At 58.8% G+C, this 12,370-nt stretch overlaps 1 protein-coding gene across 1 annotated transcript; it reads right to left on the reverse strand.

The window, feature by feature from the left end:
* Window positions 1-6,611: 6,611 nt before the first annotated feature.
* Window positions 6,612-8,711, reverse strand: LOC108635283. Its single transcript, XM_018045502.1, has 3 exons — window positions 8,706-8,711; window positions 8,011-8,435; window positions 6,612-7,716 (listed from the first exon to the last, which is right to left on the reverse strand). Exons 1-3 carry the CDS (start codon window positions 8,709-8,711, stop codon window positions 7,410-7,412), a joined length of 738 nt encoding a protein of 245 aa, XP_017900991.1. The 3' UTR covers window positions 6,612-7,409.
* Window positions 8,712-12,370: the final 3,659 nt, after the last annotated feature.

Here is a 12,370-nt window from a genome sequence, read left to right on the forward strand (position 1 = left end):
CATTCTGTGTTGGAGATCAGCCCTGGATGGAAGGAGATGATGCGAAAGCTGAAACTCCAGTCTTTGGCCACCTCATGAGAAGAGTGGACTCACTGGAAACAAACTCGGATGCTGGGAGGGATTGGGCGCAGGAGGAGAAGGGGACGACCGAGGATGAGATGGCTGGATGGCATCACGGACTCGAGGGACGTGAGTCTGAGTGAACTCCGGGAGATGGGGATGAACAGGGAGGCCTGGCGTGCTGCGACTCATGGGGTCGCAAAGAGTCGGACACGACTGAGCGACTGAACGGAACGGAACTGGAGGCAGGCAGGAATGAAAGCCTCCTCCCACGGAGGGGAAGCTGCCAAGGGAAGACGGCTGCTTCGACGCACGTCCGTGATCCTCGCACGCACGAGCGGGGTTTCCTGGGTGACAGAAAAGGAGGAGACTCCTTTGGCCTGACACGAGGCGAGTGTGTCCCTCGGCCACCCTCCCCACCCCCCCAGCCCCCTTCCTCCGCACGGTGCCGAAAGGGGCAGTCTCAAGGTGGAGACGTGGAATGGGGGGATGGGGATGGGGATGGGGATGGGAAGAGGGGTGGGTGGGGCGGATCACCATTCAATGGAGAGAAGCTCGAGGCGAAGTCAAAGGCTCTGACTTGACTGGAAAGCTTTCTGCATTTGAATGAAGCTATCGGACGAGGCCCTGCAGGGGGAGGGTGGGGGAGGGTGGCGGTGGGGCCCACAGACAATAGCCCCTGCCTGCCTGCCTGCCTGCCTGCCTGCCTGCCTGCCTGCCTGCCTGCCTGCCGGCCGGCCGGCCTGCCTGCCTGCCTGCCGGCCTGCCGGGCTGAGGAGGCCCTCTGGCGGCGGCGGGGTCACGCTCCCGACTCCTGCAGCTCAACTCGGTACCTTCAAGGAAACTCCTGGGGTGACTCCTGTCCAGGGAATCATCCAAATGGGCCTGTTTCTGAAAAAGGCCCGAGTCACAGCTGTGACAGATTCTGTGGATCTCTTGACCTGCACCCTCCCTCCCATCCTGTCAGATCCTTTGGACACGCTTGAAGAGGTCTTTGGCCTCGGCCCAGAAAACAGGCTGAGATAAACAAATACGTTTTGGTCTTTTTTTTTTTTTTCTTCTTTTGAACAGGGCGAAAACGATGCATGGCCGTGGATTGGAGAGAAACCTGCTCCCCTCGCGCGCCTGAAGGCAGGGAGTTCTCAGCGGGACAGAAATGACATTCAGAAATGAACCGTTTACACTTGGTGACTATGCCAGAACAAATAGTAACACCAAACTTTGATAAAGTGCTGTGATTTCCTTCTGGGAGGTTTCAGACCCCTCTCTATTGACCTTTAAGTCGATCATCAGTGTGTTGTCCGTCTCACTGCGACAAAGCCCCTGCTCCCATCCTAACCTCTCTGAGATCTGTGATTTCCACCCGATGGACAGAGTCATCACACGCTTAGATCCACCCAGCTCGTCACACAACAGCGTGGACGGGCACGTGCGTGCGTGGGCGCGTGGGCAGGTGGGTGGGTGGGTGGGTGGGTGCGTGGCTGGGTGCCTGCGTGCGTGCATGCGTGGGTGGGTGGGTGCGTCCGTGCGTGCGTCCCTGTGCCTTTCACCTTTCAGATGATGAACCCCGCCCCCTCACCTCTCCCGCCCCCCGCCCCCCCCCACACTGCATTGTCCTTCGCCCAGCTGTGTCTCTGTGCCACCCACCCTCCACCACACCCACAACCACAGGCGCACCACACACCACACGCATGCCCGCACGCACACCCTGCCTGCACACCGCGCACACACACATCCCGACGCAGACACACACACACACACACACACACGCACACGCACACGCACACACACACGCAGCCCGTTCGCACCCCGCTCGCACAGGCCGCACACCACACACTGCCCCCTACCCCCTACACGCACGCACGCTGCGTTGTCCTTTGCCTGGCTGTGTCTCTGGGCCACTGTCTCTGCACGCCCCACCCCCTTCCGGCCACGGCCACGCCCACACCCACTGGCGCATCCCACACGCACACACCCATGGTGCCCACCCGACACACGCTCGGCCTCACGTGGAACCTATACACACACCGCACACATTACCCCTCCCCCCCCACACCCACGCAGCACCACCTGCGCGTGCCCCACCACATGCCGCCTCCTGCCGGGGTCCAGCCCCGTCGGATGCAGGGAATTCGAAGGTGGGGACGGCGTTGGCGTCCTTGGATACGTACATATCGAATGACAGAGATATAGAGAGATTAGAAACGCATAGTGTCGTAGGAAAATGAGCGGAGGAAAAGAGGCTGAATCCCTTGGGATTCGGCCAGAGAAACGGGGAGCAGGAAAGAAGCGACATGCGGGTATCAGTCTTTCCGGAAACGGATCCGATTTCTTTCGTGTGGGGTTTGCTTCTATCCCTTCTGTGACATATAGGGATGAATACAGAGTCCCGCGGGGGCCAGGAGTCCCGACCTTTCTCAGAATCAGGTGCTTCACGTAAATGTACGAGAAAAACAAACAAAAACAAGCAAACAAAAAAACCAAACAGGTCTTAGGGATGTGACCTAATCTTCTGGCCGTGAGGCCTGCTGACATGTGACGATCCTTTCTTTCTGATCCCCAAAACACTTCTGTGTTCCAAGGGTGTTTTTTTTCTTAAACCAGGCACCACCCTCCAGATAAAGTGACATTCCTGTAGGGTGAGGGTGTCGTGAGTTCCAATCAAGAAAGGAACGGATCGAACCCAAAGTTCACATGAGTCGTCTGAAAGGGGACTCCTTATGTCTCCTCGATGCTAGTTATATTCACGATAAGGGCAGGGAATATGGAGATGGAGCAGCAACCATCAGCCCAACCCATGAAAATCCTTTCCCCGATGTTGCCCTGAAGGTCTATGTCGTCTTCGGAGAGTGATGGAGTGACCTGTTTGCATAGCAAGGACACAGGGATGGATCACAAAGGACAGGGATCTATTCCCAAAGAGACCATTCCTTCACTCAAAAAGTCTAGTCTTGCTCCCCTTAAGAACGACCCCTCTTTCCTTTTCTGCATTCCAACGACATGGATTCATCGATTCCCAGGTGCCTAAGGATATGGAGGCCTGGCGGCCATCGTGGACTCGACCGTGAGAAAAGCCCTGTGCTCGTGAAGACTCTCCAGAGACTCCCAGACTCTCTGTGCTGTGTACGGTGGAGAGGGAGGCGACGCTCGTGTGCGTCGTGGCGGGAGGGTGGGTGACCCTGTCACGCGAGCTGGTCTGTCGGCGGAGAGGTTTGACCTGAGACGCCCTCGTCACCCCCAGGGCCGAGAATGAGCCGTCGTGATCGGCCCGACACGTGAAACACCCTTCACCCACGTCGTTCCTGACCGACCCGCTGGACTCCTCATTTCTAGGGAGACTCTGGCTTTGGGGGTAGATGCTCGGGAGCGGGGGGTTTCCTGAGGCTTGATCACGCCTTTGCGTGTGCCAAGCCTCCTTCCTCGTGACCTTGGCCATGGGCGGAGTTCCTCACGCTGGCCCCGGCCATGACAAGTCAACATGTTGTGTGTAAGTGTGTGATCCTTTTTGTCTGGAAACTGTTTCAAAACCGTTTCCTAAAGGGATTGGAGAGAAACCTGCTCCCCTCGCGCGCCTGAAGGCAGGGAGTTCTCAGCGGGACAGAACCTGCCTTCACTTCTCAGGGGGACCGGGACGGTCCCCTCACCTCGTGCACCCCCAACCCCGAGCCCAGTCCCGGCCCCTCCCCTCCCCGCCCCCACCCACCCACCCACCCACCCAGACACCCACACACACATACACACACACACACCCACACACACACACACACACACACAGGCGCGCGCGCACGCTCACCCGGACCCGGCTCCCACCCCCATCTCCCCAACCTCACACCCCCCCCCACCCCCACCCCACCCCGCCCCTCCCCGGCGACGAGGGGGGCCCGGGGAGGGGTGGCCGTCTCAGCCCCGGCTCTGAGACGTCCTCTGGGGCACCGCTCTCGGCCGGGACGCCGGCCCGCCGCCCTGCCGCTCGGTGTCCGTCCCCATCAGCCGTGTCCCCGAAAGGCGCGCGAGCTCGCGGACAACAAAGAGCGCGCCCAGACAGCACCGAAGGGTCCTCCTGAGCCCGACACGGCCGCGCGTACGGATCCACGTAGAGGTCGCGGGTCTCCCCGTCGGATGCGTGAATAGGATCCACACAGCCTCGATTGTGTTTCCGCTTCGATGGGCCGCCCTCTCCGGAGAGATCGTGTGGGTCAGCAAGCGAGCCAGCACGGAAGGGAACGAAACCGAAACCGCAGCCAAGTCGAGGGAGCGCTGAGCCCGAGGAACTCGCCGATCCCGTGGCGTCATTGGCCACACACAGCCTTTCGGTGCTGAGCCCGAGGAACTCGCCGATCCCGTGGCGTCATTGGCCACACACAGCCTTTCTCGATGGCAGAGAGAGATGTGGCACGGATCCCCGTGTGGGTCGTTCGTGCCCGAAACCACGCGACGGAGAGTGATCGTGTCTCATTCGAATCCTCTCTAAAAAGATACACCAGGTCCCATGAGGGAATGGTATCTTGGAGGGCAAAAGGGGATGACATGTGACAGGAAAATCAAAGTGGAATCGGCATCGCCAAGAGAGCGCCGCCCCAAAATAGAGAAGGGGAGGGCCGTGGAGGAAGAGGTCTGTGTCTCAGTCTGGAAACTCGGAGCACCTCCTGGGGAACAGAGGCCTCCGGATCATCGAAACAGTGTTCCCGACATTCAAGACCCCTATCACACACACCCTCCCCTTTCCCTACATCACTTGTGACGGTCTGTCTACCCTGGAAGAAGACACGGGTCCTTGTTTGCATGACAGTCCGTCATCATTGCTCTCAGGTCGCTTTACAACCTCACGGAGTTTCAGCTTTCTAAGCCCCCGACTCTTTCCTGGGGAAGGTTCCCCCGGTTTTTATTCAAACCCGTGTCCCTGCATGGCCATATCGAAGACCCCCAAATAAAGCTTTCTTTTTCTTTCTTCCCCCCCCCCCCCCCTCTCTCTCTTTTCTTTTCTTTTCTTTTCTTTTTTTGGCGCAGCCGATACTGACTCTTCATGGAAAGACAAGAAAACTAGGTGATTTTCTGTGTTTAATTTCCAGGTGTATTGAAATATCATTTCCTTCGTGAAGGACATATGACATCCTTCGTTCTCATGTGTACAGAATGGGCACAAGAGGCACCTGTATGTTGCCAAAGAAGAATGACCACCCAAGCGGTAGCTCATAGCTTTCTCACAACCCATACAGATCATGACTGGATGTGAAAGAAAGGGAAGTCACTCGGTCGTGTTCGACTCTTTGCGACGCCACGGACTGTAGCCTACCAGGCTCCTCCATCCGTGGACAGTTCCAGGCAAGAATCCTAGAGTGGGTTGCCATTTCCTTCTGCCATTGGACGGGAGGAGAAGGATTCATGTCCACTGTCATGGCAACTTTCTCAGATGATCATGCTGCTGCTGCTGCTGCTGCTGCTGCTGCTGCTGCTGCTGCTGCTGCTGCTGCTGCGTCGCTTCGGTCGTGTCCGAATCTGTGCGACCCCACAGACGGTAGCCCACCGGGCACCCCCGTCCCTGGGATTCTCCAGGCAAGAACACTGCAGTGGGTTGCCATGTCCGCCTCCAAGGCGTGAAAGTGAAACGCGCAAGGGAAGTCGCTCAGTCGTGTCCGACTGTGAGCGACCCCGTGGACTGCGGCCCACCAGGCTCCTCCCGTCCATGGGATTTTCCGGGCAAGAGGACTGCAGTGGGGCGCCATGGCCTTCCCCGGATAGTACCATACAATAATAATAACGCTGTTCATTAGAATCACCGTGCTCTTTGTGACGTATACAGTATAGATGTACCTTATCCGTGAAGTCGTTTTTTTTTTTTTTCTTTCCCCCTTACATCAATGCAATATCTTCCCATTTCTCCCTCCCCCAGCCGTTCTGTGATGACCGTCTTCCTTCCTTCTTTCTTTCTTTCTTTCTTTCTTTCTTTTTTTGATGGCCATCCATGGCATGTGAGTGGCATGAGAAAGTCTTTCTCTTTCTCTACCTGACTTATTCATTTGGCATCACGCCCTAAGTCACATCCATGCTATCACCAGACAAGAATGCGTTCGTTCCTGTGGCTCCGTGGGACATCTATTTCTACCTATCGATCGATCTCTGTCTGGATCGTGTGTCTTCTTTCCCTCTTCTTCCCTTGATGGACACTCGGGCTGTTTCCCTCTCTTGACCCGTGTGACTGATGCTGCCGTGGACATGGGAGTGCAGATCTCTCTCTGAGATTTCGCTTCCGTGTCTCTTCTCTTTAGATGTCTACCCAGAAGTGAGAGTGTTGGAAAGATCGATCACGTCTCGACCACGACTCTTTTCGAAGTCCTTCTGAGGGGATCCAGGGAAGGATCCATTCTTTTCCCATAGACGCCGTTGGACTCCCAGTGCGACCGCACGCGTCTCAGGGAATACGGCGGCGACCACGACGACAACCCAAACGCTCCCGCGAACGCGATGGTGCCCGAGGGTGTGTCCGCAGGACGACTCCCCGGTGCCAGCTTTCCACGTCCACGAGCCGCCCCCCCCCCACCCCCCCCCCGCGGTCGTCGGCAAGTCGTCCCATCCACACGGAGCCCCGGTTTTCGTGGGCCCGGGTTGCCTGGGTGCCAGTCGATCCCCAGATGAATGGAGCGATGACAGACTCCTTGGGGACCAGAGCAGAGAGACGTGGAATTCTTTCCACGAGACGAGTGCGATGAGAAGAGAACGATGCGAAGTGGTGCCTGGGGAGCCAGGAAGAGTCGCACGGGAAAGAGAACATGTCAGACGAGAGGGGAGAAGGATTCAAAGTGAGTGGAGCGCGGCGGGGGAGACGGGCCCCGAAGATGCGAGCAGATGCCGGGGGCACTGCACGCCTGGACCCGTGAGCCTGCAGGGAGCCGAGAGGGATGGCCGTCCGCTGTCTGCGGGTCCGCGTGGGCCGATCTCCAGAGCCCGGACCGGGAAGGACTTCTTCCCGAGAACAGGCACGCTCACGGTCCCCGCGGGTCACGTCTCCACTGGGCTCTCAGCACTGCAGGGAGAGCTTCCCGCACTTCCGATGGCACGGTGAGCTGCGGTTTCTTGATCTCATCGACCGCGGAGTCGGCGAGCTTCCCGAGGGATGGGACGAGGTATTGGCCGACGGCGTCCCATCCTAGACCCCGTATTGCTTTCAAATCGTGGGACGTCTCTGATCTCTGTGGGGGTGTGCCGTGTCTTCACGGCTGTGCGAGCGGTTCTCTCTCCGTGGAGGAGGGGGCCGCTCTGCGGTTGTGTGTCTGGGCTTCTCGTGGCTGTGGTTCCTCTTGGGGAGCGTGGGCACTGGGGCACGTGGGCTTCAGCGGCTGCTGGGTGTGGGCTCAGCGCTCGCAGTGGCCAGGATCTAGAGCACGGATTCCGTCGGCGAGGCCTATGGGCTTCGTGGCTCTGTAGCACGTGGGATCGTCCCGGGCCGGGGATGAAACCCGTGTTTCCTGCGTGGGCACGGGACGGTTTCCTACGGAGCCGCCGGGGAAGCCCCCGTCCCAAACTCGAGATGGATATCCTGCCGTCCCCCGCTTGGGATGGGAGAGTTTCTGAACGATCAGGCCCGGAAAAGGGATTGCATCGTGAAGGGTTGACCTTCGTTTCTCACAGACCGGCACTCTTGCTGCTTCTTGAAGTGTCCTAGAGAAGAAGACATCGGATTCCACGTGAGATCAGCTCCTTTGACTAGCCACAACAAGGGGGATGGAGAAACACAACAGTTGGTTTCTTTTGGACGATGAGCCCCCCTCTGTGTGTGTGTGTGTGTGTGTGTGTGTGTGTGTGTGTGTGTGTGTGTGTGTGAGAGAGAGAGAGAGAGAGAGAGAGAGAGAGAGAGAGAGAGAGAGAGAGAGAGAGAGAGAGAGAGAGAGAGAGAGAGGCCTTCGTGGTTCTAAAGCAAGAAGCACTGAGGAGTGAAGACATTCTTGAACTCACATCGTTTCCTTCCTTTCCGTCGTGATGGTCCAGTGATGTTTGGAGGACGACGTGGACTGTTTCAGGGTAGATGCTTTTAGAAGGCTGTGAAGGGACTTCCCTGCCTGGTGGTCCAGTGGTGAAGGATCCACCTGCCGAGGAGGCAGGGGGACAGGGTGTTTTCCACCGAACCCCTGATCCGGGACGATGCCACAGGGCTCCGGGCAGGTTCGACACAAACCTACAGAACGGACGGTGCCAGGCGTGAAGGCGAGGGCACACGGCCCGGGGACTCTGGACGAGGGTGACTGACGCGGACGGACACTGCCGTCTCCGTCTCCGTGGAGGTGGGTTGTGGCCAGCACGCTCCTCTGGGGCAGGCTGTTCCTAGGACCGTTGGGGAGCGTGCGCGTGCATGGGAGGAGCAGGGGACCTGAGGGGACTCTCTATCCTCTCTGCTCCACGGGATCCCCGGAACCCTCATCTGCTCCAAGAGAGGATTCGTCCCGTGGAAAGACAGACCCACACGCGAGTGAACCTCATTTCTGGTTCCCTTGGCTTCTGAAAGCGTGACGCTCCGGTTCGTGCGACTCTCTGGCTTTCTGTTCTTCCCGAGATCCCGGCCTGCTCACTGGAAGGACACGAGGAGCCGGATGAGATCTCCCTCTGCACGGCGGCGGCTCCAGCGTGCGCACGTTTCAGCGGCCACGGCTTGCGGACATCGCACCGAGAGCCGAAGCCCCGCCCGGTGGGACAGACGCCTGTTTCCACGACGGGGGAACCGTGCTCGGTGCGGGAAGCCCCATCCTTGCCCCTGCCTGTTCGATCTGCAGGGCCTCTGCAAAGAACACACGCGCCCGATCTCGTGACCGATCCCCTTTTCGGAGCCAGCCCGGGGCGTCGTCTGTTTCCCGGGCCACAGGCACACACTGGCACTGGGGAGTGGTGTCGTTCCTCCTCCTCGTCCTCCTCCTCCTCCTCCTCCTCGTCCTCCTCCTCCTCGTCCTCCTCCTCCTCCTCTCTGCCCCCACCCTTCCCCCCGCATGCAGGCTCCCCCACACCCCCGCCTGGCCCCGGCCCGTCCGGGTCTCCCCCACCCGCAGAAAAGGCCAGGGGACACATGGTCCCAGGACGACGCGGTCGAGAGCCAGTGGCAGTCCGCTGGGATGCGGGGAGGAGAGACGCCCGAGCGTACCTAGGCCGACACTGCCACCGTGTGGGGTGAGAGGCCGGTGCGAGGAGAGCTCAAGAGTTCAGAGGAGGAGGAAGAGGAGCAGGAGGCAGAGAGGGAGGCGGGGGGTGGAGGGGAGGGCCAGGCTGAAGCTGTCTCGGGGGCGATGACGTGGAAGAGAAACGTTCCCCTTCAGAAGGGCGCTCCGAAGAGAGAGCGTTCCGGTGGGACCTTGAGAGCACCTTCAAGCTGGGAGCGGGGTGGGGTGGGGTGGGGTGGGGGAGGGAATCATCCAGACGTAGGAAAGACACCAGGCACAGAAGGCGAGACCGCTTCTTGACCAAAGGGAATCGGATGCTTTTCTGTCCACGTCTGTGCTCCATCCTCAGACTCTCATGGGAATCCAGCCGGCCGGCCGGCCGGCCGGCCGGCCGGCCAGCCACCGTCGTGTCGCTCCTTTTCTGTTCTCTCCGTGTTTCATGGCGAGTGAGTGAGAGAGTCTTTCGATGGTTCGCTAGGATGTGTGAATGTCGTGGGACCATGGTACTTGTCAGCCGTGGATGAACAGAACGGCTTCGGCTTTCAGGGTGATCCTGAACTCCCACGCCAAGGGAGGCCTGTGTGTCCCTGTGTGCTGGAGGACACCGTGCTACCCACATCTTGATCTCGGACTGAACACAACCACCGTGGGGAGGGTGTTCGTGGGTTGGCTTCCTTTCCTTTCCCTATGGCGCTCACCTGACCGTCCTGCCCACTCTTTGGATCCTTGATCTCCCCCTCGCCCTCGAGGCCATCGGTCCTTTTCTCTCTCCTCCTCCCGCTCCCCGTCCTCCTACTCACCCTAGTTTCTCCCCCCGCCTCCCCACTCCCCGCCCCTCCACACACACGCAAGTCCCGCTCTTCTCAAATGGACCTCTCACCGACGGCCAACGTTTCCTTTCGCCTTCTTTCCTTCCTCCCGTCCTGCTTCCTTCCCCCCCTCTTTTTTTTTTTTTTTTCCCCTCGCGTGTTGTTCCCCCGTTCCTTTTCAGCTGTCCCGACGGTGTTTCCGAGTGCAGCGCATGACACAGAGATCACCAGGATGCATCTAGTGAGGGACCGTCCGTCACCGCTCGGTGTCACGGCAGATGACGTCTGGTGTCGTGACGCGCCCGTGACCCCTGGACTCCCCGGGTGGAAGGTCGCCCCGCGTCCTCTGTCTCCCTCGCCCGTGGCGCTCGTTCGCTCGTTCTCTCCCCCACCCCACCCCCCGCCACCGTCTCCCCCGCTCCCTCCTCTGGCCACCCCTCATGTGTTCCGTGGTGGTCTCTTAGGAGCCTGTTTCTCTTTGGTTCCGTTGTGTTCACGGTGTCTCGTTTGGTAGGTACTGCATGGAAACGACGGCTCTGAGGTATTTCATGGAGCATCATCCCCTCGAAAGGTCTCTCCAAGTTCCTGCAGACTGTGAGATTTCATTCCCTTCTGGTGGTTGAGTCCCATGCCTCTGTGTGCGTGTGTGTGTGTGTGTGTGTGAGTAGATACAGGCGTAGGCACACAGACAGAGAGCTCTCTCCTTCTGCGTGTACGGATGTCTACCTAGGTATGGGGGGGGGGGGTCGATCCCACACATACACACGTCCGTAGCTTCTTTGTCCCCTCCGTGGGCACTCCGTGGAGTGGCTGGGTTGGGTCGAAGGGGGACTCTTTGGTGGAGTGTTCCGAGGGAATCGCAGGACTCTTTTCCCTAGGGATGTGGTTTCTCTCTCTGGGAGGCCCCAGGGGATGAGATGTGATCTCTCTGAGTCCGCCCACGTGTTCCTCAGCGGCAGCAAAGACGCGTTCGATCGATCAGGAGCCACTGTCTTCTGATGTTTCGAACTTGCTGTCGCGATGGCGATTCCAGCTCCTGGGCCTTTCCCCTCCGAACGAGAAGGATCCTGGTCCAGATAAACGCCCCGGGGTGCTTCCGTGAGCCCGCCCCCACCCCCAGCAGCCCCAGCCCAGCCCAGCCCAGCCCAGCCCAGCCCAGCCCTGCCGCTGCTTGGTGTCCTACCTGGTGCTTCCGGGCGTCTGTCTGCTCTCCCCGTCTTTGGAAGGAAGGTGTCTGCTCGGGCCCCCTGCCTGCCCACTTCGCTCATCGGGGGTTGTTTCCCTTTTGGAGCCTGAGTTGTCTGACGCCTTGATCAGTTTTGGACAGAAAAGCCCCTTTTGCAAGATGCTTGCGCTTTCCCCGTATATACCGCGCGCGCACACACACACACACGCGCACACACACACACACACACACACACACGGATGTGTGTTTCCGTCCGTGTGTGTCTGTGAGTATCTATATGTACATAGATACACCTCTAGATACTCACACGCGCGCACGTAGACATCTACACAGACACGTGGGTATCTGTGCACTTAGGCACATGTACACGGACTTCTATGGACATGTGTGTATACACACGCACGTTCGCATATGCGTTGACGTGTGTGCGCATCTATGCACATGCATCTGCGTCTAGGCACTCTAGACGCACCCGTGCACCTGTATGTGCGTACGTGCACGCATGTCTACTGATAGATACCTGTGTGGATATCGACACATAGACACTCGTACGTCTGGGTGGACCTCTCTACGCGATACGTAGACGTCTGTGGATGTGTCCGTATGTGCGTATGCATGTGTGCATACACGTGTGCATATACGCACGCGGATAGATGCGTCTATGGAAGCATGCACGTACGTGAACGCATATACGTGCACCCACACCGGTGCGTATACATCACACGTATACACACGTGTGCATCTGTATGCGTGGACACGTCCGCCTTGATTTGTATGTGTGCGTCTATGGATACCGACGTATCTGCGCATACGAGCCTGTGTATTCGTGCCTGTGTATATCCGTGTGCGTCTGTGTATATATGCCTGTGTCTACGTATATACACGCAAGCGTACACGCACAGTAGAAACGCCTAGGCATACACGTGCGCACACAGACACGTGCGTGTATGTGAGCATGCCCTTCGAACGTGTTTGTTTATACCCGTGGGTGCGCGTATATGTAGACGCGGATATGCGTGCGTATCCATACGGACGCGCGCATACGCACATGTGTATGCGTTCTCTCTCTCCCCCCCTCCCCCTCCCCCTCCCCTCCCCCTCCCCCTCTCCCTCCCCCTCCCCCTCCTCCTCTCCCTCCTCCTCTCCCTCTCCCTCTCTCTGACTTTTAAGCAGCC

The sequence above is a fragment of the Capra hircus genome, unplaced genomic scaffold (genome assembly GCF_001704415.2).
Source record: "Capra hircus breed San Clemente unplaced genomic scaffold, ASM170441v1, whole genome shotgun sequence".
NCBI lineage: Eukaryota > Metazoa > Chordata > Mammalia > Artiodactyla > Bovidae > Capra > Capra hircus.